We start from the raw sequence: 26604 nt of genomic DNA on the forward strand, positions 1-26604 counted from the left end.
AAATCTCATTGACCTGCCTAAATGTTACAGAATAAATGCCAAGAAAGGCTCTGGGCTTCTACAAGTGGCAACCTCTGCTTGAACATGAATTCAATAACAGAAGTATCTGTGAAAGCATCTCTTACTATCTTATCACTAGTGGAAAAAAAGTACATATTGTGTAAGATATAGTATGCTCATTTTCAGAAAAGCTTATTTTGGCAATACTGCTTCAAGAAATTAATCTCTTGCTTGCAGTTTTGTGCTTCTGGTATTTTCTTATTCTTTTCTTTCTTAGCAGCTTTATTTAAAATATCAAATAGGAGGATACATTTCATGTCTCTAAAAAACTTACTCAAATAGTTTATTGTAGAATCACAGGATCATTCAGGTTGGAAGGGACCTCAGGAGGTCTGTGGTTTAACCTCCTGCTCACAGTAGGGCCAGGTATGAGATCAGACTGCTCGTGGCTTGATCCAGACAGGTATCGAAAGTCTACACAGCTGGAGACTACACAGACTCAGTGTCCTTTTAAAGTATGTGGCTGTCCTCATGGGTAATGAATTTATATTTACACCTAGTCTGAACTTCTTGTTTCAACGTAAGTCTCTACTATCTTCTGTCCTCGTACCATGCTCCTGCTGTGAAGTATTCTCGCTAACCTCCTCAACACTCCTGGCAGGGGTTGCTTTTAACTCCTCCCAGAACCTTTCTTCTACTTCCATTTCCATCACATTGTGTTATATTAAGAAAAAGCAAAGGAGATTGTTTAATTAGACTGCATAGACTAAATTAGGAATTATTATTATTATTATTATTTTTCTGAGTGCATAGACAATGCATGAGTAGAGTTAACTTAATGGAGAATTCAGAGTTAACTTAATGGAGAATTTAACTACCACCTAGTATTCAAAAATAAAAACAGTCTTTAACAACTTTTCTTTTTGCCCAATGCTGACTTACAGTACAGTAAGATGGCTTATGCAAGAGGCTGTTATTTTTCTTCAGAGATGAGTAGAAGGCGTTCAAGTATGTAAAAATGAAGACAATATTTTTCTTAGCTTTATGTGTTTCAAAATACCAACTGGTGCTAGAAAATGTCCATGTTTCTGGTACAGTGTATCACATGAAATAGGAAGTATTTGCCATCCTGAACAATTTATGTTGTTGATAATGGAACAGAGAGCTTTAGAACAGCTCTGTAGTATAATGCATAACTGTGATATAATGTATATGGGTACAAAAAGTTGTTATGATTATTATACCCTTTTTTAATATAATTCAGAGAAAACGAGAGAACAGAAGATCTGCCAGTGTGTCTTCTTTAATAGTATTTTCAAATCACTGTGAGAGGGCCACAGACTCCTAACAAGATTATGCCCAGTGTAAGAACTCCCATGAAGGAGACTTTTTTTTTCAATGTAGACTTTGTTCTGGGATTTAAAAAAAAAATAAAATCTTTTTAGTATAATTCTTTTCAAATCACTTTTTAAAAACATTTTTTTTTTACCTTTTTTTTTTTTCTGGTGAAATTTTAAAATATAAAGTGTATATATACAGGGCAAAAGGCAGTAACGTATCATCCTGTTATTTTTAACTTGGATTTGATTGAAATCTAAGTATAGCAGAGAATGCAGTTGGGACCTCTACATGTGGAATCAATTCAGAAGAATGCCAATGGTATCAGGTCTGTCACTGGTAACAGCAGTAATGATGTACTTCTTAAAATGGAGGAAGCATTAACATTTAAATTTGTATGTTTCTTCATTACAGTTTAAATTAATGATACCGAACCCTGAGGCTAAAATTGAAGGCAATTACACTGAGGTATCAATACATTGTCTCTTTCAGGGATCCAGGAGGGGAATGTCCGTTTGTTGTTATGCCTCTAAATTAACTTTTGATTACTTTTTTTTTTTTTTTTTTTAAACACAAACAGACCATTGACACCAATTCAAGATCATTCTTTTGGGAGATGCATCAAAATTAGGATCTAGAAACTTTCTGCAGGCTTGGTGCATTTCATGAAGACATTTCATAGAATCATAGAACATCCTGAGCTTGGAGTGACCCGCAAGGATCAGGGAGTCCAACTCCTTGGTCTGCACTGGACCACCCAAAATCAGACCACATGTCTGAGACCGTTGTCCAAACACTTCTTGAACTCCACAGGCCATGACCGTGAACACTGCCCTGGGGAGCCTGTCCCAGTGCCCGACCACCTCTGGGTGCAGAACCTTTCCCTAACCCCCAGCCTGACCCTCCCCTGTCCCAGCTCCATGCCGTTCCCTCGGGTCCTGTCGCTGTCCCCAGAGAGCAGAGCTCAGCGCCTGCCCCTCCGCTCCCCTCGTGAGGGAGCTGCAGGCCGCCATGAGGCCTCCCCCTCGGCCTGCTCTGCTCGGGGCCGAACAAACCCAGGGACCTCAGCTGCTCCTCACACACTTTCCCCTCCAGACCCTTCAAACTCTTTGTAGCCTTCCTTTGGACACTCTCTAATAGTTTTATGCACGCATTTACTTTTCTCTTAGCCGCTTGGTGGCAGTAGCCTTCTTTGTAACAGTAAATGTGGCCGTAAAGAGATTCTGCTTCTCAGTGTAGAAGGCTGTTTGATTTCTTCTATAGCATGAAAGATAAGCATTTCAATTAAAACAGTTATTTGAAGAAAATAAGGAAAACAATTTATGTGTGATAATGCTTTGGAAGCATTTGGTAGAAGCATACCACACTGTAGCATAGAAAAATGCATTATGGCATGGGGAGAAAAGCAAATGACATACTATTGTTTCTCAGCATTTGAGGTCCATGACAGGAAAGACTCTTTTAGCTTTTATTACTGCTGATATTATTGTCAGAGCCAGAAATCAGTAAACCTGTGAAGTTATGAAATACGCAGTGTGTGGTCCTTGGGATTAGAAGTACCTGAGATCACTCACCAGTAGACAAGCCTGACAGATAAATTACTCTGACCAGTCCAATCTTTATGTTACACCTCAGTACGGTCAGGCATCAGGCTTGAACTTCAGTCATGGTGTGTGGTGCAGAGGGAAGTGAAACCTGAAGGCACTGTGGTAGTCTGAGCAGTTCACCTGGAGAGCCAGAGAAATGCCTTCCAAATGCTGTGATTGACGGGCCAGCTCTGCACTCTTTCCCTCTGCCTCTGTAAGCAGCAAGAGGGTGGAAAAGAAATTTGTCTCTTTTTGAGTTACTCAAACTCTGCAGACTATCCAGCAGAGGCAGTAGCTGCAGCAATGTAATTCTGCTGCGAGGTGAGCTCCAAAGAGGCTATGAAGGCTAAGTGAAGAAAAAGACACCTTCTCTTACTTTTTTTTTTTTTTTTACCTTTCAAAAACAAAACAAAACTTCCATTTATTTTTACTACACAGTGATTTGTCCAAACCTATTTTAAAGCATATTATCCCATAATGTTCTCATTAAAATATGATACAAAAGTCCTTAATCAGTGTGAAGTTTAACATATGTGTTTTATAACTGGATTTGTCATGCTTCCAAAGTTGTTGCTCAGTAGGAATGCAAATAGTACCTGGAAGGAACAATAAAATCCTAGTGTATTGCTGCTGTTGTCTCAGGGCATTTCAGGAAAGAATTATATAATAGCACATAGACATGGTATGCTAATGAAAGAGCTAAATTTAATGAGCTAAATTCATGAGCTAAATTCACCCTGCAAAAAAGAAAGTAAAGATGCCGTGTGAATATTCTTCATATTATATGAAGTACTATGAATAGTACTATGAATAGTACTTCATATAATATTAGGCAAATTTGACCTTATTTGTGTTATTTTATCATATGAACACTGGTATAAAGCAACCGATCAGAAGTAAAACTTGGCATAGACGTAGAAATCTGTAAGTGAAATAAGCTCTTATGTCTGAAGCAGTTACAGCCCTGTGCTTTCTACCTGGCTCCTTTTCTGGCTGGGAAAGCAGACTCTGACGTGATGGCTCCTGGGTCATAAACGTTTTTACCACAGACTGCTGAGATTAACTAACTAAAATAAATGTATTTTGACACTCCTAGTAGTAACTTGTGGAAGTTCAGAATGGATTGCTTGTTCCACGTGTTCCCATAACACCGTAATAAATTAGAGGACTGCTGGAGCAGAGAGATGGGGTTGCTGATCTCAGTTGTCTCTGCTGAATCTCCAGCTGAATGTGAATGTGAAGTCACTTGCAGAGTCGTTTTATCTGAGAGTTACTATTTGAATGAGCTAGACAGACGAGAAGTGGGAGAGGAAACTACTTTCAGGTTGAAGAGATTACGTGAGGTAATGAAGCAGAAAGTGCAGAAAGTGTATCAAAACTAACAGTTTCTCAGTTGACTGGTATTCCTTTAGATTATGCTGTTGCTTGGGTTTAATACCTAAGTCCTAGTTTATAGCTTTGTCAAACTCAAAACATTAAAGCAAAATGTAACCAGTTAACATGTTTTTTCTTATTTAATATCCAAACTAGATAAAGATACACGTTTAATGTAATCTGTAGTAATTCAGAAGGTTTTTGCAAGATATGTAACAAAGAAAATTATACACTGGCTCGAATTCCCCTGCAAATGCCCTTCCAAGCTGCTTCAGGCCTTTTTTAAGCGTGTCATTGAGTAAAAGGTTATCACCTGCTTTTCTTCCAAAGGGCATGAAATCTACTTTTCCTTGGACATTTATTCCATCCCATACAGGAAATGGAACATATGAAGGATGCTGCTTTGGTCCATGCAAGCGTATCTTCTACGGCAAAATATTCAAAGCCTTATGGAAGTCTGAGTGCTGGTTAATTATGGCCCAGAAACCATGGGTCAACTAGTGTAACCATATAAAATAGTAATGATAGATACTTTTAAAGAATCATTCTGCTCTTGACAAATACATGTTTATAGGTAGCCTTTCTCTGTTTAATATTTGAAAAAGGCAAAGAATCTTTAGTGTTATATTTTACTTTTTTTTAGATAGTGCATGGAAAATCATATAGATGAGCAGTTACCACTCTGTTCGTGATTGGTATGTGAAGAACTCTTTTGCAGACAATGATGACAACTTTTTGCACACAGCTTTTAATTCATTATTATTTTTTTTAAACCGTTTTATGTTTACTTTCATACAGATTAAAATGGGCTTTTCCCAAGGGATCAGAATGTCAGACTTCCCTTGTTACACCGTGTTTTCAAATTTTTCAGTCCGGGCTTCGTATGTATCCTGAGGGAAAGGAAAACAACAAAACCATTACATCATTGTGTTTCATACTTCTGTGGTAGTGAGAAGCATCATCTTAAAAAAAAAGTACACACGGTAAAATTATTCACTGTACAGAGCAGTTATCTTGGGGCTGAAGTGCAGACTGGAACTGAAACAGTGCAATCTCATTGCAGCAGTAATGAAGTCTTACCCAGATAGCCACCAGTAGAATGGGAATATAGAGTTTTAATTTTTGTTTCCTCTCTCATCCCTAAAAGAGGAGATGAAAACAGAAATTGGTTTATCTTGCTCATACTTGTGAGAGTAGTTTTTGTTTGTTTGTTTGTTTTTCATTGTTGTTTTTGTATCTTGGCTCAGAACTTGCTAAAGTCTGCCTCTTGCACTCCTAAATCTTTGTCAATTGGTCAATAGTGTGTTGTGTCTATGTGGCACAGCTATTTCAGGAGGTTGAAGTCCTAACTAATTGGCCATCTCTCAGGCCTTGCTGTTTCTTATACCTTTTATTATCTGGCTATTGCCCTTTACTGTGAATCAGAGCAGGGAGGAAGATACTGAAATTGTGTGTTTTTGGTGATGGGTGTTGCTGAAGCATACAAGCTGGTCTTCGTCAAAGCATCAGCTTGACTTTACCAAAGGACGATGTCTGTTCCTCAGTCAGTGTCAATCATCGTGCTTTTATAATACGATCACAGTGTTTACACATAACCTTTATCACAGAGAATCTCTGAGTACGATAATCTGTGTGTAGTTTTCTAACAATTTTGGGTTCTCACCTACCTGGAGAGCTGTTGGAATGCAATATGAAGGAAGAAAAACCTCTCATTTCTGCTAGTAGCAGGCTACACATGATTATGGCAGTACATACTCATTGTTTCAGGAGCTATAAGAAAGGATATGGAGTTCAGCAGCTAATATGGCAACACAGACAAACCTGTCTGAGAGACTCTGGCAATTTAAAGAAATCAATCTCTCTCTCTCTCTCCTTCTTTCTTTTGTAATTTATTTATCTATTTATTTATTTATAGTCAGTCCCACCAGGTGAAAGTTTACTCAAATAACACTATGATGAGATTAAACAATAGCCTGGTGTGGCTACGTGAGGCTGGAGTGGAAGCCAGAGTCTCAGTCTGTGGAGTAATTTCACCTCTCTCTGATTTATCTCCTAAAAGCAACAGGATGTTGAATTGGTCTGTATTAATTAATATCTGGAAAGTAATTCCATAATACTGTTTGATTGTATAGCAAGCACATGTACATTTTTGAGAGAGGGAAACCTGACTGCAAATGGATTTTTGTCTTGGGACAAATTAATCAATGTCAGTATCAAAGAAAGATGTAGGGTTCATCTGAAAAATGTTCCGTAATCAAGGGCTATTTCAAATTTCATAATTAATTCCATAATGTGTGAGTTTGTACAGCAGTTTTACTCCTAGCAGGTGCACTGCGGCAATCTCACTCTTCCATCCAAATATCTGCTGTTCTCCGTTTCAGCATTTTGCCTTCGAGACCGTCACCTTCCGATCCAATTTGGTTCATGTAGGTAAAGAGATTCAGAGATTCCTGGGAAAAGAATTACAACAAAATGTGCTTATGCAATGGGATGACATCAACCTTTAGGAAAGTCGGCTAATGAGTTGTCATCTATGAAAGTATATGCTCACTTCCACAGCAGTGCTGGAAATAATAGTACTGAATAGGACTGAACACTAGTCCAGCATTTACACACTTTGGCTTTATTACAGTTACTATATTTGCTTTATTGCTCCAATAAGCAGAAAGAAGACCCTATCTATTTTTTGGCATAATCCAGTCTATACATACAGAATTAAGACTGTAGAAGGTATGGGCATTGATAATCTGGTCAGTTATCTTTTGCTCAGCACATCCAATAGTATCTAATCTTTATGTAGATCCTCCTGCATATCTCTAAAACATCTTTACTTTTATACTTTCCTCTTTATGCTAAAAGCAACACCTGCTTTAGAACACTCTTATATGCAGAGAAACATCTTAAAAATAGGGATATGGACCAAGAGAAAACATGTCACCCTGCTTTGGATATGTGAAGATGTCTACTAATCCTTATATTTAAGCTTTATTAGAATCTATTGGCTGAAGCAAGCTTTGAATCTGAGTGAAAATCACAGCACAGGAGAAAATCAAGTAGTTCTACTGGCACTGATGTCAGTATAGTACAAGTACTATAGAAGTGAAGTATATTACAAGTACTTTCTCGTTCTAGTAAACATTCGAAAATAAAGGCAATCTGCCATCCTAAGACAGTATTTTTTAATGTAATACTTCAATTTCCTCTGTAATGTCCTGACCACAAAGACATTGAAGACGTCTCATTTAAGAGTCTCAAGTTTTTCTAGCATAAATTTGAGGATCAAGTTTGTGTTCTTGCATGCTGAATGTCTTGTCTTAGTAAGTATTCTCCAGGTGAGTTTGTTGCGATGGCCCTGCTGAAGCTTATTCCACAAGGATCCTATTTATTCACATTATAGGTTAAAAATCTGTTCTTAATGCTGAGCAAGTCTGCAATTTTAGTCTTGGCTATTTAGAATGGGAATGGGAATGAAACAAGTGTTATTTTAACTGAACCTATACATACTGCTATTCTATTCAAAACAGAAGGCTGAATTTCACCCCTTTCCTTTTAAACCTAGACTTTTGACCAAGAAGCTGTCTTATTTTAGGCCTCTCAACTGTATGCATTCAGTGCCTAGCTACTAACAAATAATGAGAACATTGATTCACTGAAAGGAGAAAAAACTGGAACGCATTAGACTATTAAATTAAAAATTTATTCCAATTAGTACTGGGGGGACTGCTTTCTACCCTACTAAATTAGGCAGCTGGGAATTAATGGCAAGTGAAAATCATTATAATGACAGTCCTTTTTGGCAATGATTTGAGAAAGTTTCTGACAGTGTCACCGTGACCTCAAAGAGTTTCAACTGCTTTCTGTGTTGAAGATGCATAAATGTTGATTAGTGGCGAAGGGCTTTGGAGTACTTTCTAGTAAAGCTAAGGCTTTCCTAAATTTCTAAGGTCTGACATCTAACTTGTCAGCTGTCCATCTCCATTTGTTCAAATAGCACACTTGTGTGCTTAAGATGAAGAATTCTATGATTTGATACATGATATTTAATGGCAATCCAGAGAGCCTTCAATGAATAAGTAATTTGCTTATTAAGTGAGTGCATATTTTCATTCATTGTCCTTTTAAACCTAAAATATGCTGTTTGATTGCCATTTTATATTATATGCACAGTATTTCTGTTAAGTTTATGGGAAGAATGGGCACCGTAAAGAGAAACCTTGCAGATGCCATTTAAACTGCAAAGCCACACAGTGAGTAGAAATAAATGGAAATAGAACTGCAGGTAAAAGACCCATAGGCAGAACGAAGAATAGGTTTTGTGTTTTGCTTTGTGGCAAACCCGGTGTGTAGTTTTTAGAAAGCTAATTGTATGCTGACTTCATCAGCAAATTTGTAGGGGCAAATACTATGACACAAACAGGTTCTGTTAGTTTTCTGTAGGTTTGGTTGGCAAGGTGTCTGGCAGCTGAATCTACTGGTTTGGCCATTTGTGAATTCAGATATAAAAGCCAGGTAACTGATACTCTTTCATAGTTTTCTGTTCTTTAAGCTGCACATGTGTGGCAAACCAACCTTACCCATCCGATTGAGACACTTGTATAAATCATGGGGAAAGGCTCTGCACTTGTTCTATAGATATTTGTGCTTTTCTTCCATTCTAATGTCTAGGGAGCTAGACATTTGTTAGAAGAAAATGCACACACAGGTACTGAGAGAGTCCTTTTAAGCATTAAAATTTTAAAAGTACAGAGGAGTAGTAACAAAGCCTGTAAAATCTATGCGTTGCAGTATGTCCAGCAAGGGGTTGTTGTTTCTTAGTCTCTCTGAGATTTAGGTACCTTTCCAGGATGGAACATTATATTTTGTTCCGCAGATGCTGATGTTAGGTGAGTCTTATTACAGGACGCCTGGTGTCCTCAAGTTCCCGCTTCACTGCCCATTCAACTGCAATAACTAAAAAAAATCAGTAATTGCCTTTACAGTTTTTCTTTGTGAAAAAGAACAGAACAAAGAAACGGGAAAATACTCAGTAGAGGAAAAATGACATTTCAGCAGAAGCTTTTCTTAAAGAATGATTTAAAACCCTGCTTACCAGAGCAGCTGTAGGCCAAAGTTACCATGGAAACAGAAAGAATTCAAATAATATTAGCAATAGCATATCTATTATGTAATTGCATTAATGATGCCATAGTAAAGGGTCACTTGTGGTTTCATTTAAAGGGCTCAATTTTTAGTGATTTATCACCAATATTACAGGCTACAAATTAGAATTAGAAACAGAAGATTCAGTCTCGAATTGGCTTATATTGTGAGGAGAAAAGTATTACATTTTCCTCTTACTAGACAAAAATATTTATTTATACATATGTTCAGGAGATTGTTGAGTTTTTCATATGTAGCAAGTCTATAGTCTTTTCTTAGAAATAAGTTAATGCTCAAGCTGTAAAAAAGGTTATCTTCATTTAGCGTCCAAAATTGCTGACTCCATCACAACGAGAGTTGTGATGACACAACTAGAACAGTGACATTTTGGGGGAAGATTACTTGCAAGAATAACAGATCAATTCTTGAGCTTGCTACCACGCATGTACCTTTTTCAACGTTGCTTTTCAGAAATACTGAAAACACATGGTAAGCAATGTTGGTTTTGTTTGGAGAAAAGGGGCTTAAATTCCACTGTCAGTACAGTCTCTGCCAAACAGGGATGGTTGCAGAGGGGGGGATCGTTCTTTTCTGTTTTGTCAAAAGAACAATGTTCTTTAAAGAAATTGCCACGGTTTGCCTTCTGGAGCAGTGGTGGATTATCAAGATTGTAAATGCTAAGGTTCTAGGTTCTGCCTTCTGTATCCCCTGAATCCAAATACTTCTATTTTAGTGAGGACAACTCCTCACTAGTAATATGGTTTAGTAATACTCCTCACTAGTAATTAGTGTTTTTTTTGTTGTTGTTGTTTTGTTTTGTTTTTTCCTCTGCAAGCTACTGGCAAAGAAAAGCCAAAAATGAATTCCAAGATTGAGTAGATGTTTGGTTTTTGACTATTTAGATGTTGGCTGAAGCATTGACTTGGATGTTGTCAGGACAGAGCCAGAAGTTTCTAGTTGACAGAATTTCAGTTGCCAGAAGGTTTAGCCATAAGCTATGTGTTTAATTTCAGCGTTTTTAGTGTTTTACCTGACCAATCCGTGCATTGAATGACCCGTCGAACACACATCCCTAAAGTACATGCAGATACGGAGTAGTCTGAATTGTGTGCTATATAAATGCAGGACAGAGATACCTAAGGAGCTTTTTCTGTGTCTGGCACAAAAATCTGGCACAGGAGATGTAGAAAACTTTCCCAAAGCTATATGATGATAATGACTGTACTAGAACACTTGCATAGTGCTTTGCCTATTACAAAAGCTGTAAAAGCAGTAACTAATCCACAAAGCAAATTATGTGCTGCAGATGTATCCATCTGCTGGGAGAAAAGCATATGTGTGTATGACTGGGAAAAAAAAATCTATTAAGGCTTTATTTGGTCATTTTAAGCTTTATTGTATTACTTTGAATGCATTTTTATACTTTCTCAACAAAAGATTTTTTTTTTCCTAGAATTCTGTTAGTGAAAATTAGAGATTGATGTATGAAAAATATTCGCACCTTTTTTCTTTCGAACACAGAAAATCCAGTTGTCATGATACAATGAAAGTGAACCTCAGCACTCCAGAATTATTTGAAAAAAAATGGCCAACAAGCAACAAAGTGCCTCTGACTGAAATGTTTTTGTTTTCTTTTTCTTCTATTCACAGACTCAAATCTCAAGCTTTCTGGTGCACAGAAGCATGTACACATTTTAAACGTGGCTTTTGCTTTGATATTCTACTGCTTGACAGTTAATTCAATGTTAAGTGAGCGCTGCTTTGTCAAGAACTGATTCTTATCTAGTAGTTGACTTGAAGATGGACTCATTTGAATACTTTAACAGAAACATAAAAAATAGTAAATTTTAAATGCTGAGGGCATCTTTTGCCTCCTGGTTTTCTAAGAGCTGTTTGCCCGTGCAGCTAGCCCATGTGTTGCAAATGGGTATGCGAACATTTGCATACATGTTTGTAAGTCTGGGATTCAGAGACTGCTGTATCGGGGCTGTTTATACACTGGCAAATGAGGCCACTTTTGCCAGGTTGTGGGTACTGGTGATGGCTATGGTCCCTGGCAGCTTCTTCTTTCCATATGCTTGCTCATACCTTGCTTATCCTTGGTGGTTTTATGCTTCTCAGCCTCCTCCCCCAAAAGAAGGGGTGAGTACCTTGTCTGTCCCTCCCATAGGTCATCTTATTTTTGGAGCCAGGACCTGCCTTTTCCATCACACACCTTTCCTGCCTGTTCTGCCTCCTCTGTTACCTTGCATGCTGTTTGGTTGCATGTTTTTCTGTACACTGTTTGTGCAACTATGCCTTGAGTCTCTGAATATCTGGAGTTGCATATTTATATACCTTTGATTGATGTGTTATATATAAGTTACTTGTGCACTCTTATCAGTTATGGTGTTAGTGGCGTTACGGTGTTACAAAAATCCTAGGCACTGGCCATTGCCTCTCTATTTTTGTACACATATGTATGAGTGCAAGACAAATAAAATACTAATTGTATATTTGGTTACATGTGCAAAGGTGAGTCCACTGGTGTCCAAAAGTATTCTCGTAGAGGCAGGTGACGCTGCTTCACTGTGATCAGTACTATAGTATGGTCATCTGCCTCTGGCTTTCATCTGCACGTTATCCTCAGCAGTACTGTAGCATTTGGATGACCAAACAGCAGAAAATGTGTTTAGGTGGGCTGGCAGCATTTCCAGGAAGAAGAGCTGCAGGTCTATGATGGGAGGGTGAGGAAGGTGCTGGTCACCTCTGGGTACCACAATACCCCAAAGGATGGTCTCTGTGTGTGCTGTTGTAATGACGGGAAAATTGGTTAATACAGTAGAGTGACTGTTGGTGCTGTATATCAAAGTGTTATTTGCTCAAACTCTTTCACCCATGAACTTCTGAATGTAGATGCCACTTCTCTCTGGTTTGATCCTGATTGACTCCGTAGTATATGGCCTGACAGGAGCACTGTCAGCCCCTGCCACCAGAGGTGCTCGAGCTTTGTGTTGTGAAACCATCTCTATGGTTTCAGCAAGCAGGCTGTACTGCAGCAGGGATCCCCATATGGGTGAGTGCAAACTGAGATGTTAGAAGAGTCCATTAGTTATAATCGATCAGGCAAAAGGAGCATCATTGCAGACATTGATTTAATGCACAGAGAGAATCAAAAGGGCAGAAACAAGAGTAGGATGGAAGATGGCATGCTTCCCTTGCACAGCCAGAAACGTGTGCAAAAAATATTTTGAGGAGCAGTACGATGGATCTGAGCTCTGTAGTTGGACAATTTTTGCCACTAATAATCTTCTGTCTTCGGGTCTGAAGGGCACATTCATCTATATTATAAGTGAATTTCCACATTAGCTACAAAAAATGTTCTTGCCAACCATTAGAAGATACATTTCTTACCTTTTCTAATGTCCCTCGTATATGTGACTAGGGAATAATAAGCTTTTTGGGTGGTGCTATTCAGAAGAAAAGAATACTTTTAAGCTGCTCTTGGTATAGGAAAGTTATCCAGAAACTTTACACTTAATGCAGAGACTTTTATACCATTGGTAGGGTTTCTGTTTGCAAGGCTTCATGTACTTTCATTTTCCTTTTGAAGTATGTGGGAGAGTGCAGAAGGCGAAAATACTTCATTATGCCCATGAATTATTCAGGTACAGTTCTAGGAGTTAACATTGCTTTAAATAGCTCAAGGTCTTTCATTTCCTTGAGTATATCTCAGAGTTTTCATTCTTATGCTGATTGTACACCACATTTCTTTGCAGAGTACAGTTTGGATGAAGTGCTATCTTTTGGCAATCTCTAGAAATCATTTGAGACTTGAAATATTTAATTCTGATCTTTTCCAGCATCAGATATGCAGTGACCCTGAGTAGATACAGGTGAATTGCCATACATATGTTCTTACAAAAGAATCAAATTATTCTCCCTAGAGTGTGTTTTCTTTGTGCTCTTTCAAAAGCATTGATCTCAAATGGCCTTCCAGATGTATTTCCACAGAGGGAAAAAAATGAATCTATAATATTAAATACAAAAATAGCACTATACATATAATAACAGGCTATTTTTCTTTCAAAGTTTCTTACTAAACCACCATTTTGACTGGGAGGCATGAGCAGGAAGCCCTTATATTTTGAAAAACAAAAACAAACAAAAAAAAACACAACACAAAAAAAACAGACAATAAGATGTGAAAATCTGTGTTCAGAAAATTGTTAAGAACAATAGCACAGAGGAGGATGATTCAGAAAGATGGCCAACACAGGGAGAGAGGAAAACAAAACAGAACACAAAGTATTTTTTGAAAAGTGGTTTTTATTCTTGTAGTTCTAAACTATACTTGAAATTCCCCTGGTTCCTACATCACCACTTATGAAAATGAGACACAGGCTTATTATATCAGGAAAAAAAAAAAAAAAGTTTTAAAAGTGACTCCCCTGGGTTTTAGGGATTTCCTAAAATATGTCCATATAGCACGTAGCTGCTGCTGCTGAACTATGTTTCAGAGTGGGGCTCCCATGACCAAAGCTCCTCTTGGTTTGAATTCTGGTAGCAGTATTTTACATAGGCACACAGAGACGGGAATGCAGGTATTAGTCTGACATTTGCTATCAGGAACACAGATGCAAAGCTTAATCAAAAGCAACGTTAACAATTAAAATGTATTCAGTATATTCAAGCTCATGATAGTAAGGTTGTATCATTGTGTGTATTGCCCAAGTTAGCATTCAGTGACTTCTGTGGGTGGCATCTTCAGTTGTATGTGTCTGACAAATATCTGTGAACTGCGTAATTGGGAACATGTAGGCGCTTCAGTCTTGTAGCAGCATTAAGTTGCTTACTGGACCTCGAGATCTCAGAGGTCTTGAACAATCTCCAAGCAATAGGCAAGATTTTGTTGGAATATCCCCATATTGTAATGAAATGGAAATCTCTGTCACCTGTGTAATAGAACCGTGAAAACCATGGGCAAATGCCAGGTCCCAGTGGCAACCTTTGTGTGAATATACAAAAGTACTGATCAGAAAACAGCCTACGTCCCTTTGCTTAAACACAAAAAATCTGACAGAGCTGAATCTCCCTCAAGATACCAGCATAGAAAATGAAAGGAAACACAAGCTATTGAACACCATATTGACTAGGGACTGCACGTTAATTAGAATAAAATTACAAAATAATGCATGCAACTCTCTGAAGATGCTGGTAATGACAGAGAACCTGTGTCAGCTGCAGTTAGGACCTTGCTATTGCTTTATTATTTCAATGGTATGGGAGAGAGCAGTCAAGAATAAAAACGAGTGTAAACATAAATAAATTAATCGTTTATTTGGTTCCATTGATTTCTGGATGTTTTAAATGAGCAGATTTCACACCTACAACCAATTGTTCAGTGTATTAGTTAATATACTGAATTATACTGAATTACTAAATTGTAATAGTAATAATGCGATAGTAATTGTTCAAATATTAGTTGTTAATGTTCAGTTCTAGATGGATTTGCCCTACCTTGTTGATATATGCTGTGCAATTTATGATTTTGTAAGGTTCATTTTGGAACTGAATTGCATTGCTTGATGAAATAATATGCTTTAGTGTATTTGTATATTCATGGGTATGCCTTATTGTCACTTTTGAATATCAGGGTAGTCTGTTTTTAAATTAGTATAGTATGATTCCATAAGCAGTAATTTTATTAGCTATTTATATATTTTATACATTTAGACTGGTTATTTGGAGTAATAATAATAATAGACAATAATAAAAGGTTCATAAAGAAAATGTTATTTGCTTTTTGTTGTTAGATTAAGCCTAACAGTAAAAGTGAGATCTGTTATGTTGTACATTTAATATGTACTTATTACTAAGTCTGTTCTTATTTATTGCAGCTTTCAAACTTTCTAGAAGTTGTAGATTCTAGGTTGGAATAGTAGGGCTAAAAATACTGAAACAAAAATATTGAAATACTTTACTATTCTGGAAAAGGATCAAGAACACATATATTACATTTAAGATTTCCTTGGAGTGAATACAAGAAAGGAAACTAGGAAGAGAGAAAGAGATAGGGAAGAAGCTAAGATAGGAACTAAGATTGCTCCTTCAGCAATCCTGGGTAAATTTATATACTGCCTGGATGGAAGGACTTGTATTTCTAATATGTTTCTATTCCCGGAATGTTTCAGCTATTTCTGAGCTGTATCTGTACAAATCATTGTATATCTTTCTATAATAAAACCAGTCTGAGGTCCTATTTCTTGGTTAAGAACATCTGGGCCCAGTCAAAACTAAACTGAATACCACTGGTGCCAGTGGTGAGCTTTGAGTATGATTCCTTGCAATTAGATGTAAAACTATAGTTAAATACTTTTTGTTTTGCTGAAAGAATTTTTAATGCAAAAATACTGAAAAGTTACTGAAGTATTCTACTGAAATATTCTTGGGTTAATGCTGTGTTCTGCCACAGCCATCAAAGAACAGATGCAATGTTACATTTACCAAAAGCAGTCTGAAGCAGCATACAAGTTACTGCTTTTTTCTTCCAAATTATTAATATTTTAAATATAATCCTTATATTCTTGTTTAAACGTCAACTTGTTTACTTAGCCATGGTATTTCACCATGTCAAAGTTAGAAAGAGAAGTACGTAAACTAGGCTGAAGCCTGTCTTGAACAGTAAAACTGGAAAAATGACAACTGAGAGATGGGCAAATGTTAACTTCAGTGTATTCACACCTCAGATAACGTTGGTCCATTTCTCTCCACTCTTCTTCCAACTAAGAAAGGTCCCTTTGGGTTTCTGCATCTTAGTTCTTGATCTGCTAAAGTAACCGCGGTGGGGGTCAGGATAGATAGACTAGGTTATGTGCATTTGAGTGCCGTAACAGAAGATTCTGTAAAGACTCCAGATGGAGATGGGCCTAAAGTTATTTTAGATTCAGTTTTGCATACAGGTTCTGCCCGAGGAAGCAGATGCTGCTGAGTGCTGCCTCCACAGTGGCTGATCAGCCTGTGTTGTCATTGTTAATGCTACCACCACAGAGGGAGAGACACTGAGGTATAGGAAATGGGTAGATAAATGTGAAGAAAAAAACACCATCATGTTATTTCCCGATCCACTGTAAAGGCAGAACGGTGCTACAAGTCAGGTGGGAAGCAGACACAAAGGTAGGAAATATGTCTCAGGGCTTATAAAGGGGCTATTACAAAGCAAAGAAGGGTTTTGCTGCAGAGCTTCTGCCCTCACTAAATGATTTACCTCCTGGAATAAATAATTGATGTGTCACCATAAATAGACAACAAACCTTTCCTTGGAACCTTGACGGAAATGATCATTTCTTTTTCTTTATGTAACGATGCCTTAAAACTATTCACTTTGAATGCTGCTTTAGGGCTTCATCTCTCTCTTTTATTTTCTCAGTCCCTCTTTAATTTTATTTAATTTTATTTTTTCATTTAATTGCTTTGCTTTTCAAAGAGTATAGTAGCAGTAGTGAGAGGGAGAGCAGGGAGAGGGTCAAGAGGTATTAAGCTTAAGAAATTACAATTCTTACCAATTGTCATACCAACAAAGGAGCTACAGGGAGTAATGGAACCTGGCTAGGAGGCATAGGAGTGGAAGACATTGGCATGCGTCAGGGCGGTACTGCTGAACTGCGACGTTAAGCAGGTCCTTCTGGGGGCCTTCTATTATATTTTATATCTATATATTTTCAGAAAATATTGCTGTGAAGACAGAAGTAGGAACTTTTCCAATGCTCCTCTGCTTGGGTGTGGAAAGGAAGTCACTGAACTGGCAGCATTGACACATCTAGCAGATAGAGAAGCTCCCCCTCTCTGAGAAGAATAAGCATCAGAATAAACCTCTTCTTTATCACTTTTATCTTGTCTACTGTTGTTGGCACAGTCAGAGAGGCTTAGGGAAGGGGAGACAAGGGGTTACAGCTGCATGGGGAAGACCTCAGGTGGACAAGCAGAGGCGTTGCTGTAAGGAACGTGGTACACACCAGCCTCGCAGGACAGAGGGGGACTTGCTAGCTAAGGACAAGAACAGAGAGATGGGGCATGATTTGTCTCCACTCTGAAGGTTACTGGAAGCAAGGGCCTTCCTGAAAGGCAGTTTTATGCAGGAGGAAACTTGTATACAACCTTTTTATTTTTAGTCCGTCTTACTTGGTAGAGTTTCTTCAGCTTAGAAGACGAGGCCTGTGAATCACTACATTTTAGCAGTGATTGCAAGGAAATTACAGGCAATCTCACAAGATTTCTGACAATGCAAGAGTTATTGCACAAGGAGCAGGAGATACTGAACTAGCGTGAAATCATGCTCATTGCTATTGTTATGGTTCCTCAAAGGATGTTTAGCATTAATATCAATATGGGTTCAGTTGGTCAACTGTAATATAAATAATAATTTCAACTTAAAGAGCAAACCTGTGTGTTACGTGCTTCTACCTTTAACCAGTACTGGCACGGAAAACTTTTAGATATTGCTTAAAAATTGCAGGGATTGTTCTTCTGGACTTTTTTGCTGGAATGCTTCCACTAAGTAATGAAACAATAAAACAAGAGATGTTGTACCTTCTCTGAGTTGTTTAATACATCATTTTGGTCCACCTTGAGTGCCTGCTAATGTCTAAATTTAAAAATGAAATAAAAAACTCTTGATTTGGTTAGACACCATTTCATTATGTTCTGCTCTTAACGTGCCATAAGCGTTGATTCTCCTTTTGAAATACAGCTTGGAAAAAACAGTTGGACTAGAGATATTTCAGTCATGTCTCTTGGAATATATGAAAAAGAACAGAAAACAAATTTTAGCAGTGTCTTGCTGCTGTTTTGAAAGATATTTAGCTGCTAACGGATACACATAAGCCGTAAATGAGATTTGCGGTCTTTGGTATTTCACTAGCTCCAACAGTGATTCAAAAGTTATTTAATTTTAGGGTTATCTATAACATTGAGCAATAGGTGTTCTCCCACTTTCATTTAATAGAAAAGACAGTATTTTTAAAAAATATTTTATTTTTAATATCAGAAAACAGTTTTTTTTTTTTTCTTTGGGTTTTTGTTATATGTTAAGATAAATGCAGACTAGAAAAGTACGTATCTACCCAGGTATCAGATACCATAAGCCGATAGAATGCACCTGCATACTGCATTTTCGTGTTTAATTTCTATGCCTATGTATTCTATGGTAATAAGCAAATTGATTATTGAATGCCTACATTTTGTCACCTTGAGGAAAAGAAATAGTTACTATGAAGAAGGCTGGCCAGCAGATCTCTGAGTTAAACGTTGAACATTGAGATAAAGGGAATAAGATGTTCTGTGCTTGATGGGACTGTAATGGTCTTATGATGGGTGTCTTCCTTTTGTATAGCACTGCTTTCTGGTTGTATGGAAGCTTCTACACTTGACAATTCTCACTTTTTGTGCTTGGCATTTATAAATGTAATAACAGCATTAACAATCGGTTCTGCATCTCAGAAGAGGTATTCTCATGCTAGCAGTAAGCTAGGGAAAGAATGCAAAAAAAAAAAAAAAGTCATGATGTTGCCTGTGCATTATTTCTGAAATATTGGAAAACAGAATTTAAAGAAATCATAACTCAAAAGAGTTGAATAAGTGTAAGCTTTGAGTGTGAATAAGAATTGACATCTCTTATGGGGGGAAAAATACTTGAAAGAATTAGAAGGAACATAAAAAATTATGGTTGGAACTGAGGTCAGGAAGGGCTTTTGCTAGTTTGAGGTATACTACTGTTATATTTCTCTGCTTTCTCTACAGCAGATTTCTAAAGCAATCTCTAGCCCCCCCCAAACAGGTTAATAGCCTCTTGCACGCTGAAATCCGGTGTCCCTTGGTTTTGATTTGAGTGGGCAGCCTAAGGGATGTCTGAGGTGCCAGCATATTAAGGCAGGAGTCTACTGAATTTTTTCTTTGTGGAATGGATTATGGATCACCCCTGTTTTAGTATCATTTGTAGATTTTCAAACAAAACACTAGCTGCAGAATGCATGTAATATTTTTGATTAGACGATGGAACTGTGGAGAAGATTATGACTGTCATGATATTGTCATGTCAAAAGAAATGCCTACCTGGCAGTATGGGAAACTACTAATTCCCCTTACTTTAAATCATTATCTTTTAATCATATCATACTAACTATATATGCTTGACCATAGATTAAAACATTCATGGGAAGAAAGAAAATGCAAAATGATCATCTGTTTCCACCCACTGAGCGTAACAACTTTAGATTGGTAGAGACTAGAGAAAATAATCACCTCCTCTCCTTGTTTTCCATAATTGGCTGTGGTGAGCCTAGGAATGGAGAACAATAAATAGTGAACTGTCCTGGTGTGGGTTGCCTGCAGCCACGCTACCAGCAGTTTGCTTTGTTCCTCTCTGAGTGGCTGAGAGCAGAGGCTGCCTTCAGCCAGGGCTCCTTGTATGGAGCTCTGCCTCTGTTGGTGGGTCATTTACCTGGAGACTGATTGCCGTCCTGTGGCTGGCTGCAGGTAATGATTGTCCAAACAGGGCTTTACTGAGGCTGAACTGAATGCCATTTCATGACCACAAATGAAACCTGAATGTCATTTCATGACCACAAATGATACTGCTGTACTACAAGCTGGCAAAGTAAAGACGTCTACCTGAGCCATAATTACTTATTTTATCTTCCAAGAACCAAATCCTGGAGAGAAAAATGCAATGCAAAAAAGTTAATCTTGAGTCTTTTTTAATTTTAGCCCCCTATTCATTTAAAAGAAAAACAAACAAAACCCTCCAAAGACTGAATTATATAAGCCTCCCTTACCTGTCTGTGGTTGAAACTTAGCAAACAAAATAAATTACAAAGAGGGAATGGGGACCTAAGCAGCTATACCTTACAGTCAGGCTTTCTTCTCTGTCCTTGTAATCCTTTACCACCTACATGAGTACTTCAGAATTCATGAACTGATTGCTCATGCCTGAATTTGCTGTTTATTCTAAACTTGTATCTCTTTATGCATTGGATAAATAGAATAGTAAATCTTTGTTCTGATAATATTGACAGACAATGCCAAAATAATGAAAGACAGATACTGATAATTGTATATCATGATACAAATAACATTTATGCTTCACAAAAAGTTACGATTAAACTTGGGAAAATGCAAAAAGTATAATTGAACAGTAAAAAAAAATAGTAATACAGACAGCATTACCTCTTCTGTTTTTTCAGTTAAATATTCAAGATCCTGTAAAACAGTGAATGTTGACAAATACATGTCCTACTTACATAACAAATACATAGCCTTCTTGGCTGGTTATTACATACATTTTCTCACTAGTCCAGTGTTAACAGAAAAATTTCCTGTAGCACCTTAAACTTATTTTCCAGGTCTGACTCTTCATTCTGTTGTGTAGAAGAGTTTGGTTAACCCATTTGTCTAAATGCTTATTTTTCTTTTGTTGTTTTTAATTTAATATATATTAGGATGTTTTGAATAACTTGGGTTCCTGTGAGTTGGATGAAGATGACCTAATGCTTGACTTGGAGTTCGTAGAAGAACAACATCACCATCGTTCTGGTAAGACAGATAAATACTGAATATCTTCAAGGAGTCTTATTATTTTAGAAATATGATGAAACTGTGTTCATTACAATTACTTGGAAATAGCAAAGAGTCATTTTCTTAGAAGGGAAGAGCGGTATGCATTTCTTAGTATGATTTTTAAATGCTTGTGCTGTTTGCCAGGAAGATGCTCTTATACGCTGTATTTGGTCTTCATATGGATTGGTTATCAAAGGGAAGGCATTTTTATAGATACAGAAGAATTCCAACTGCACAGAACCAAGGGCAGACCCATTTGGTTTTCTAGATGTTTAGAATGACTTCTGCCACCAGGCAGTTACCATTCTGATATAATTACAATCTGATTTTGTATGTGCTAGAATAATAGGCTTCAAATAAAGAAGCCATGTCTTGAGATATGAGTACAACTTGATCCTATCTCTCGTGGTTGGTTAAGGCACTGTTGCACTGCATTGATTAATCACAATGGCCATGGTGAACTCGCGATGAATTTAGAATAATTTTGCAGTAGGATTACCCAAGTCATGGCACCTGCAGTGGAGAATCCTGCGTTCCTTTTCCCATAAACAGGAGAAGTCCTGCTAACTCCAAAGGACTCAAGAGAAGTATAAAGCGTGTGAGATTTATACTTGATCAGAGGCAGATCTCTGAGTTTGTACTCTGTTATGATTTGATATATATATTTGACACTCCATTATGACAGAGACATGCTTGTAAGTAGGAATAACTCTGACCCTCTCTTTCACCTGCTTTTTTATCACACCTTACTTCTTCATCCACACATGTATATACCCACACTGCCCATTCATAAAGACTCACGTGGAGGTGGTCTTATGACAGATGTCCCTGCAGGTGTGCACCATTTTCAGTTCTGCTCCCTCCTTTGATGCAAATTTATGCAGCAAACGAGTACAGAGAAACTATTGCTGCTTGAATTATGCTCCTGTTTCCATTGTTCTCTGTGTGATAATTTTTTAAGTTTGTATTTGTACTGGGTCTGGCTGGGATGTTACCTTTCCCTGCAGCAGCCCATACAGTGCTGCGCTCTGCACTTGTAGCTAGAACAGCAGTGGTATCACACCAGTGTTGTGTCTGCTGCTGAGAAGTGCTGGCACAGCATCAGGACTCTCTCTGACCCTCCTAGGGGGTGGGCAAAAAGTGAGAAAGAAACATCAGCAGGGCAGCTGACCTAACCCAACCAAAGGGATATTCCATACCATATGATGTCACACTCAGCAATAAAAGGTGGAAAAAGGAAGAAGAGGGGAGGGGTGGGCTCTCGTTGCGAAAACGTCTGTCCTCCTCCCGAACACCGGCTACGTGCGTTGAGGCCCTGCTTCAAGGACGTGGTCAAGCATCGCTCATTTGTGGGAAGCAGAGAGTAATTTCTTTCCTCTGCACTTCCACATAGCCTTTACTTGTTTTGTTTTGTTATTCCCTTTCCCCCTCCCTCTTCCCTTTCCCTTTTTTCCCTTTAGTTGACTTGTTGAATTAATAATAATATTTCCTTCATTATATATATATATATTCTCTTTAATTAAATCATCCTTATCTCAACCCATGAGTTGTTCTTCCCTTTCCTTCTTCCCCTCCTCATCTGAGGAGGAGGAGTGAGAGAGCGGTTGTGGTGTTCAACTGCCTAGCACGGTGAAACCACCACAGTATTTAACCATTTTGTTGTACCATTTTAAACCTGTTTGCATACCTACTTATAGAATAAAATATGGGCTCCATTGCACTTGGTAGAAAGCAGGGTAGCCAGAGAGTATGGAGGGCTACAACAGCAATGTGTATGATCGTAGTTTCCTAAATTGTCAAGACCTAGGAAGCTGCACAGAAAGGCCCTTTTAAACCAGTAATGAATAATGCTGCTAAGTGGTAACATAAAGTTAACTCATGGGTGAAAAAACATGGGTCAAAAAACTCCAGAGACCAGCCTTGCTTTTTATAAGAAATTGTAATGTTTAGACTTGCTTATTCCTTGGGCCTGTTGGAAACAAATTAACTGGCAGAACCATTTTCCATAAATAAAATTCCCTAACATGTTGTGCTTTGCCTCATGGGTGTTTTCCTCCTTTTTTTTTTGATATTTTAAAGGACTGAATTAATGGTGACAGAAAACTTATGTCCAGTGTATTATTATAAAGAATTGTAGCAGGTTCTGGAAAAGCTAGGATCGTAATGCCTATTTGACATTATTCTTCTTGGAGAAGTAATTAAGATGGAGACGTGATATGACACACAATCTTTCTACTCTTGGCTCATTATCCAGAGCTAATGAGATGCCTTTAAAATGGAAAGATCTACGTTGGCCTTTGAAGAATGGTAGCCATTTCTATTCTGAGCAGTAATGTAGAGACGCGTTTGTTGCAGTATACACATCACCTCTAACACAAAGGTGTTTTTCTTAATAGCATTTGCTTTGTGATTTGTTTGTCTGGTAGTGGTGCTAGCTGCAGAAAATTCAGGATTTGCTAGGTTATCACTTGCTTTTTTTTCAACAATTCCGTTAGAAGAAAGAATTGGAAGAAAGGATCCACAGTATAAGGTGACCGAACTTCACCAAATAAAGCTGGTGTCTTTGTTTATACTGTGTCAGGATCTGGCACAAGATGGTTATAAGTGTTTGCTTAAAGGTCGTTGCCTTAATCCATATTAAAGTGATGAGAGAAGAGGCTTGATTTTCAGAGACTTTTAGCAACTTACCACTGAAATACATAAAGCCCTGAAGTTAGATGCTGCAATCTAAACATTTTTGACAGGTTGCTGTTCTGATTGCTATATTAAGCTCTGGCCCACTTCCAGGATAAAATCTTTTCAACCAAAATTTTCTTTAATAATACAAAATCAAACTATTTTTTATTTCTTTGCTTGTTTTAGCCTTGTTTGTTTGTTTTCACCCAATAAGCATCTCAATTGATATGTAAATAGCATTCTTCTGACCTTTTTCAATTCAAATACGTTATAATATATTTTCAAGTCATTTTTTTATAAACAATATAGAAGTGATCAAGTGGTCATGTACAAGTTATACAAATAATTAAATACAGAGCTTTAAACTTCTGTAAGGTCATGGGATTGGAAGTGATCGAATTTATGGGTGTGCATATATGAGATAATGCAGATAACTGAGATACAATATGTATTTTCTGAAAGATCTTTAATCTTGCCCTTTTCATAAAATCATGGAATCACAAGGAGACAACAGATACCATGCTGAAGATAAGCCACTATTAGAATATTTTTATTCTAATAGGATCTATCTAATGCAAGGGGCTATTTTAATTCTTCCAGTATGTAACTCTCCTGAAAACCAGAGTAAATAATTTTCCATGTATTTGCTAGTAGTTGATTTGTTGGGCTTTTTGTAAAAGCTTCTTTAAGGCAATGGCTTGCCTATGACTTGCTTCACCAAAAATCATTGAAGATAATCCCAGCCATGAAGATTTGTGGACCTCATTTTCCCTGTTGGTATGTACATCATACATAGGTTTAATCCCTGCATTATGTAAGCTTTATGCATTTAAACAGTTTTGTAGCAATATTTATTTATGTTCATAACAATTCCTTAAGTTGCTTTATATGTGTGACATTCATGTGTATTGTCCTGTTGGTGTAGTCAGCTGGAAGTTAATGCAAGTGCTTTTAGATCTATTATCAAAATGAGAGTGTTGCTTAGTATAAAAATATGACATGAAAATAGAGAAATATGTGCTGCTTTTTGCATGGAAATCTTAACATTATTGTCTTCAGCAAATCAAGCTTAGCAACACTAATGTGATTGTAGTGCCAAAAAAAATCCTATTATGTTCTACATGCAAATTCTGATAATAACATTTATTAGGTTAGAGCCATCACTCCTACAGCCATCTTACAATTTACTTGTGCCCCAACACTGCACTTTGTCTCCTTATAAGAAAATCTGTGGGGAATTACTATAATGGGAAATGTTCCAAGAGAAGCTCTGCTTGGTAATTTAACAATACATTGAAATAAGAAGAGGTGTAATTGGAAAAGAATTCAGTTCTTCAGTTCTTACTGAGGGATAACTAATGAATCAGGCAAGTTCCTATCCTTCAAGAGCCTAAAAAAATCTCCAAAATGACAAATTACATGGTTATAAGGGCTAGCATCACATCTTGACTTGACCTGAATATGAAAAAAATGTTGCTTGGTTTGGAGGCTGTATGCAGCAGGCTGTAACACTGAAACAGAGCAATCCTCAAGTGAAAGGCCACACTTAGTAAATACGGTTGATGGGTTGGTTAATGGCGAATTGAGAAAATCTCTTAGCAGTCATTAGGAGCCCTAGAGTTTTAAAAACATATTAGTTAAAGCCAGATTTGCAATGATTTCTGGTTTTTATCTGCTGTGGTTGAACGGAATAGTATTTGTTAGGGTGCAGAGTAATACAGGCTGAGGATAGGTCTTTCTGATTTTTCTGCTGAAGTTGACAGTAAGTTGATAATTTACTGAAACAATTGTGATGCATTGATCTCCTTTAATTTTGGTGACTGATTTTGAATAGAAAATAAAACATCTTCTGGGACAAATGTGTATTAAAGGGTGAATTTTAAAACAGGAGCTAGAAGCCAGTTGACAGGCAAGGGAACATTGCTCCAAAAAGTAGAACTGTGTATTAATTAAAGTGTAGGAGTAGAAAGGTAGAAATGTAGAGGCAAAGATCTTTTGCCTCTTCTTTTGTTTTCTTTTATTTAATTATTTATTTATTTATTTATTACTCCAATTAAATTGGTGCTTGTGTTCTTGTTCTGTTCTCTGGTTGCCCTCCTCATGAAATGGAATTCTTTCAGAAAGGTGCTATGAACTGTGATGACTACTAGAAATTGAAAACTATCGCTAGCTTTTTATCTAACCAGGTGACTGAAGATAAGGAGATCCCTGCAAACCTGGTGTAGATGTTCCTACACTGAATGGAGAATTCTGTGCTCTGCGAGTCTAAGCATGGCTTTACAAGTCTGGAATCCATAATTTCTGACCTTTCCTTTAGTGAGTTTAGTGTAATAATTTCCTTCTTTTCCTTGTGTTTTTAAGACTATATCACTGAGAAAGATACTGTAAAATGGAGACCTTTTATTACCCCACCTAACACAATTGCTTTGAAATCTAATAAAATAATATTTATGTATACTTGGTGAGTGGAGAGCACTACTGCATACAAATGCAGAATATTAATCAACTTGATTTGCTGAGATTTTTGCATACAGTTCTCTACCTAGAGTGTTTAAAGCTAAGCATAATATGACATATATGATGAGCCTTGAGGAGGACTTTTTATTACTCTAAGTAAATTAGACTTTTAAAATATGCTGCAGTGTTGATTTCCTGTTGTAAACTAATGAAGTTAGCAGTTGCTATAGCGGGAAACCATGACCTGTTTATAGAAAGTGACAGCATTAATTTAACCTTACTTATTTTTGTTTTCCCTGGTGAAACGTAACTTACAAGTATTGATTACTCAAATATATAACAAAGACCTTTATCTTCAGTGATACAAGCAGTGGAGAATTTATTAAAGCAATACACACTCATGTGGATGAGTTGTGTGCTTATGTGGTGCATAGCCTGTTGA

General features: G+C 37.3%; 1 protein-coding gene across 7 annotated transcripts in view; it reads left to right on the forward strand.

The window, feature by feature from the left end:
- CCSER1 (coiled-coil serine rich protein 1) overlaps positions 1–26604 on the forward strand; it is a 712119-nt gene that overhangs the window by 159322 nt on the left and 526193 nt on the right. For all 7 annotated transcript variants that reach the window (XM_035326089.1, XM_035326088.1, XM_035326092.1 and 4 more), the window contains one exon: positions 20912–21005. In XM_035326089.1, the coding sequence (XP_035181980.1) occupies positions 20912–21005 (94 nt within the window). The remainder of the gene's footprint in view (positions 1–20911; positions 21006–26604) is intronic.

Source organism: Oxyura jamaicensis, chromosome 4, assembly GCF_011077185.1.
Source record: "Oxyura jamaicensis isolate SHBP4307 breed ruddy duck chromosome 4, BPBGC_Ojam_1.0, whole genome shotgun sequence".
NCBI lineage: Eukaryota > Metazoa > Chordata > Aves > Anseriformes > Anatidae > Oxyura > Oxyura jamaicensis.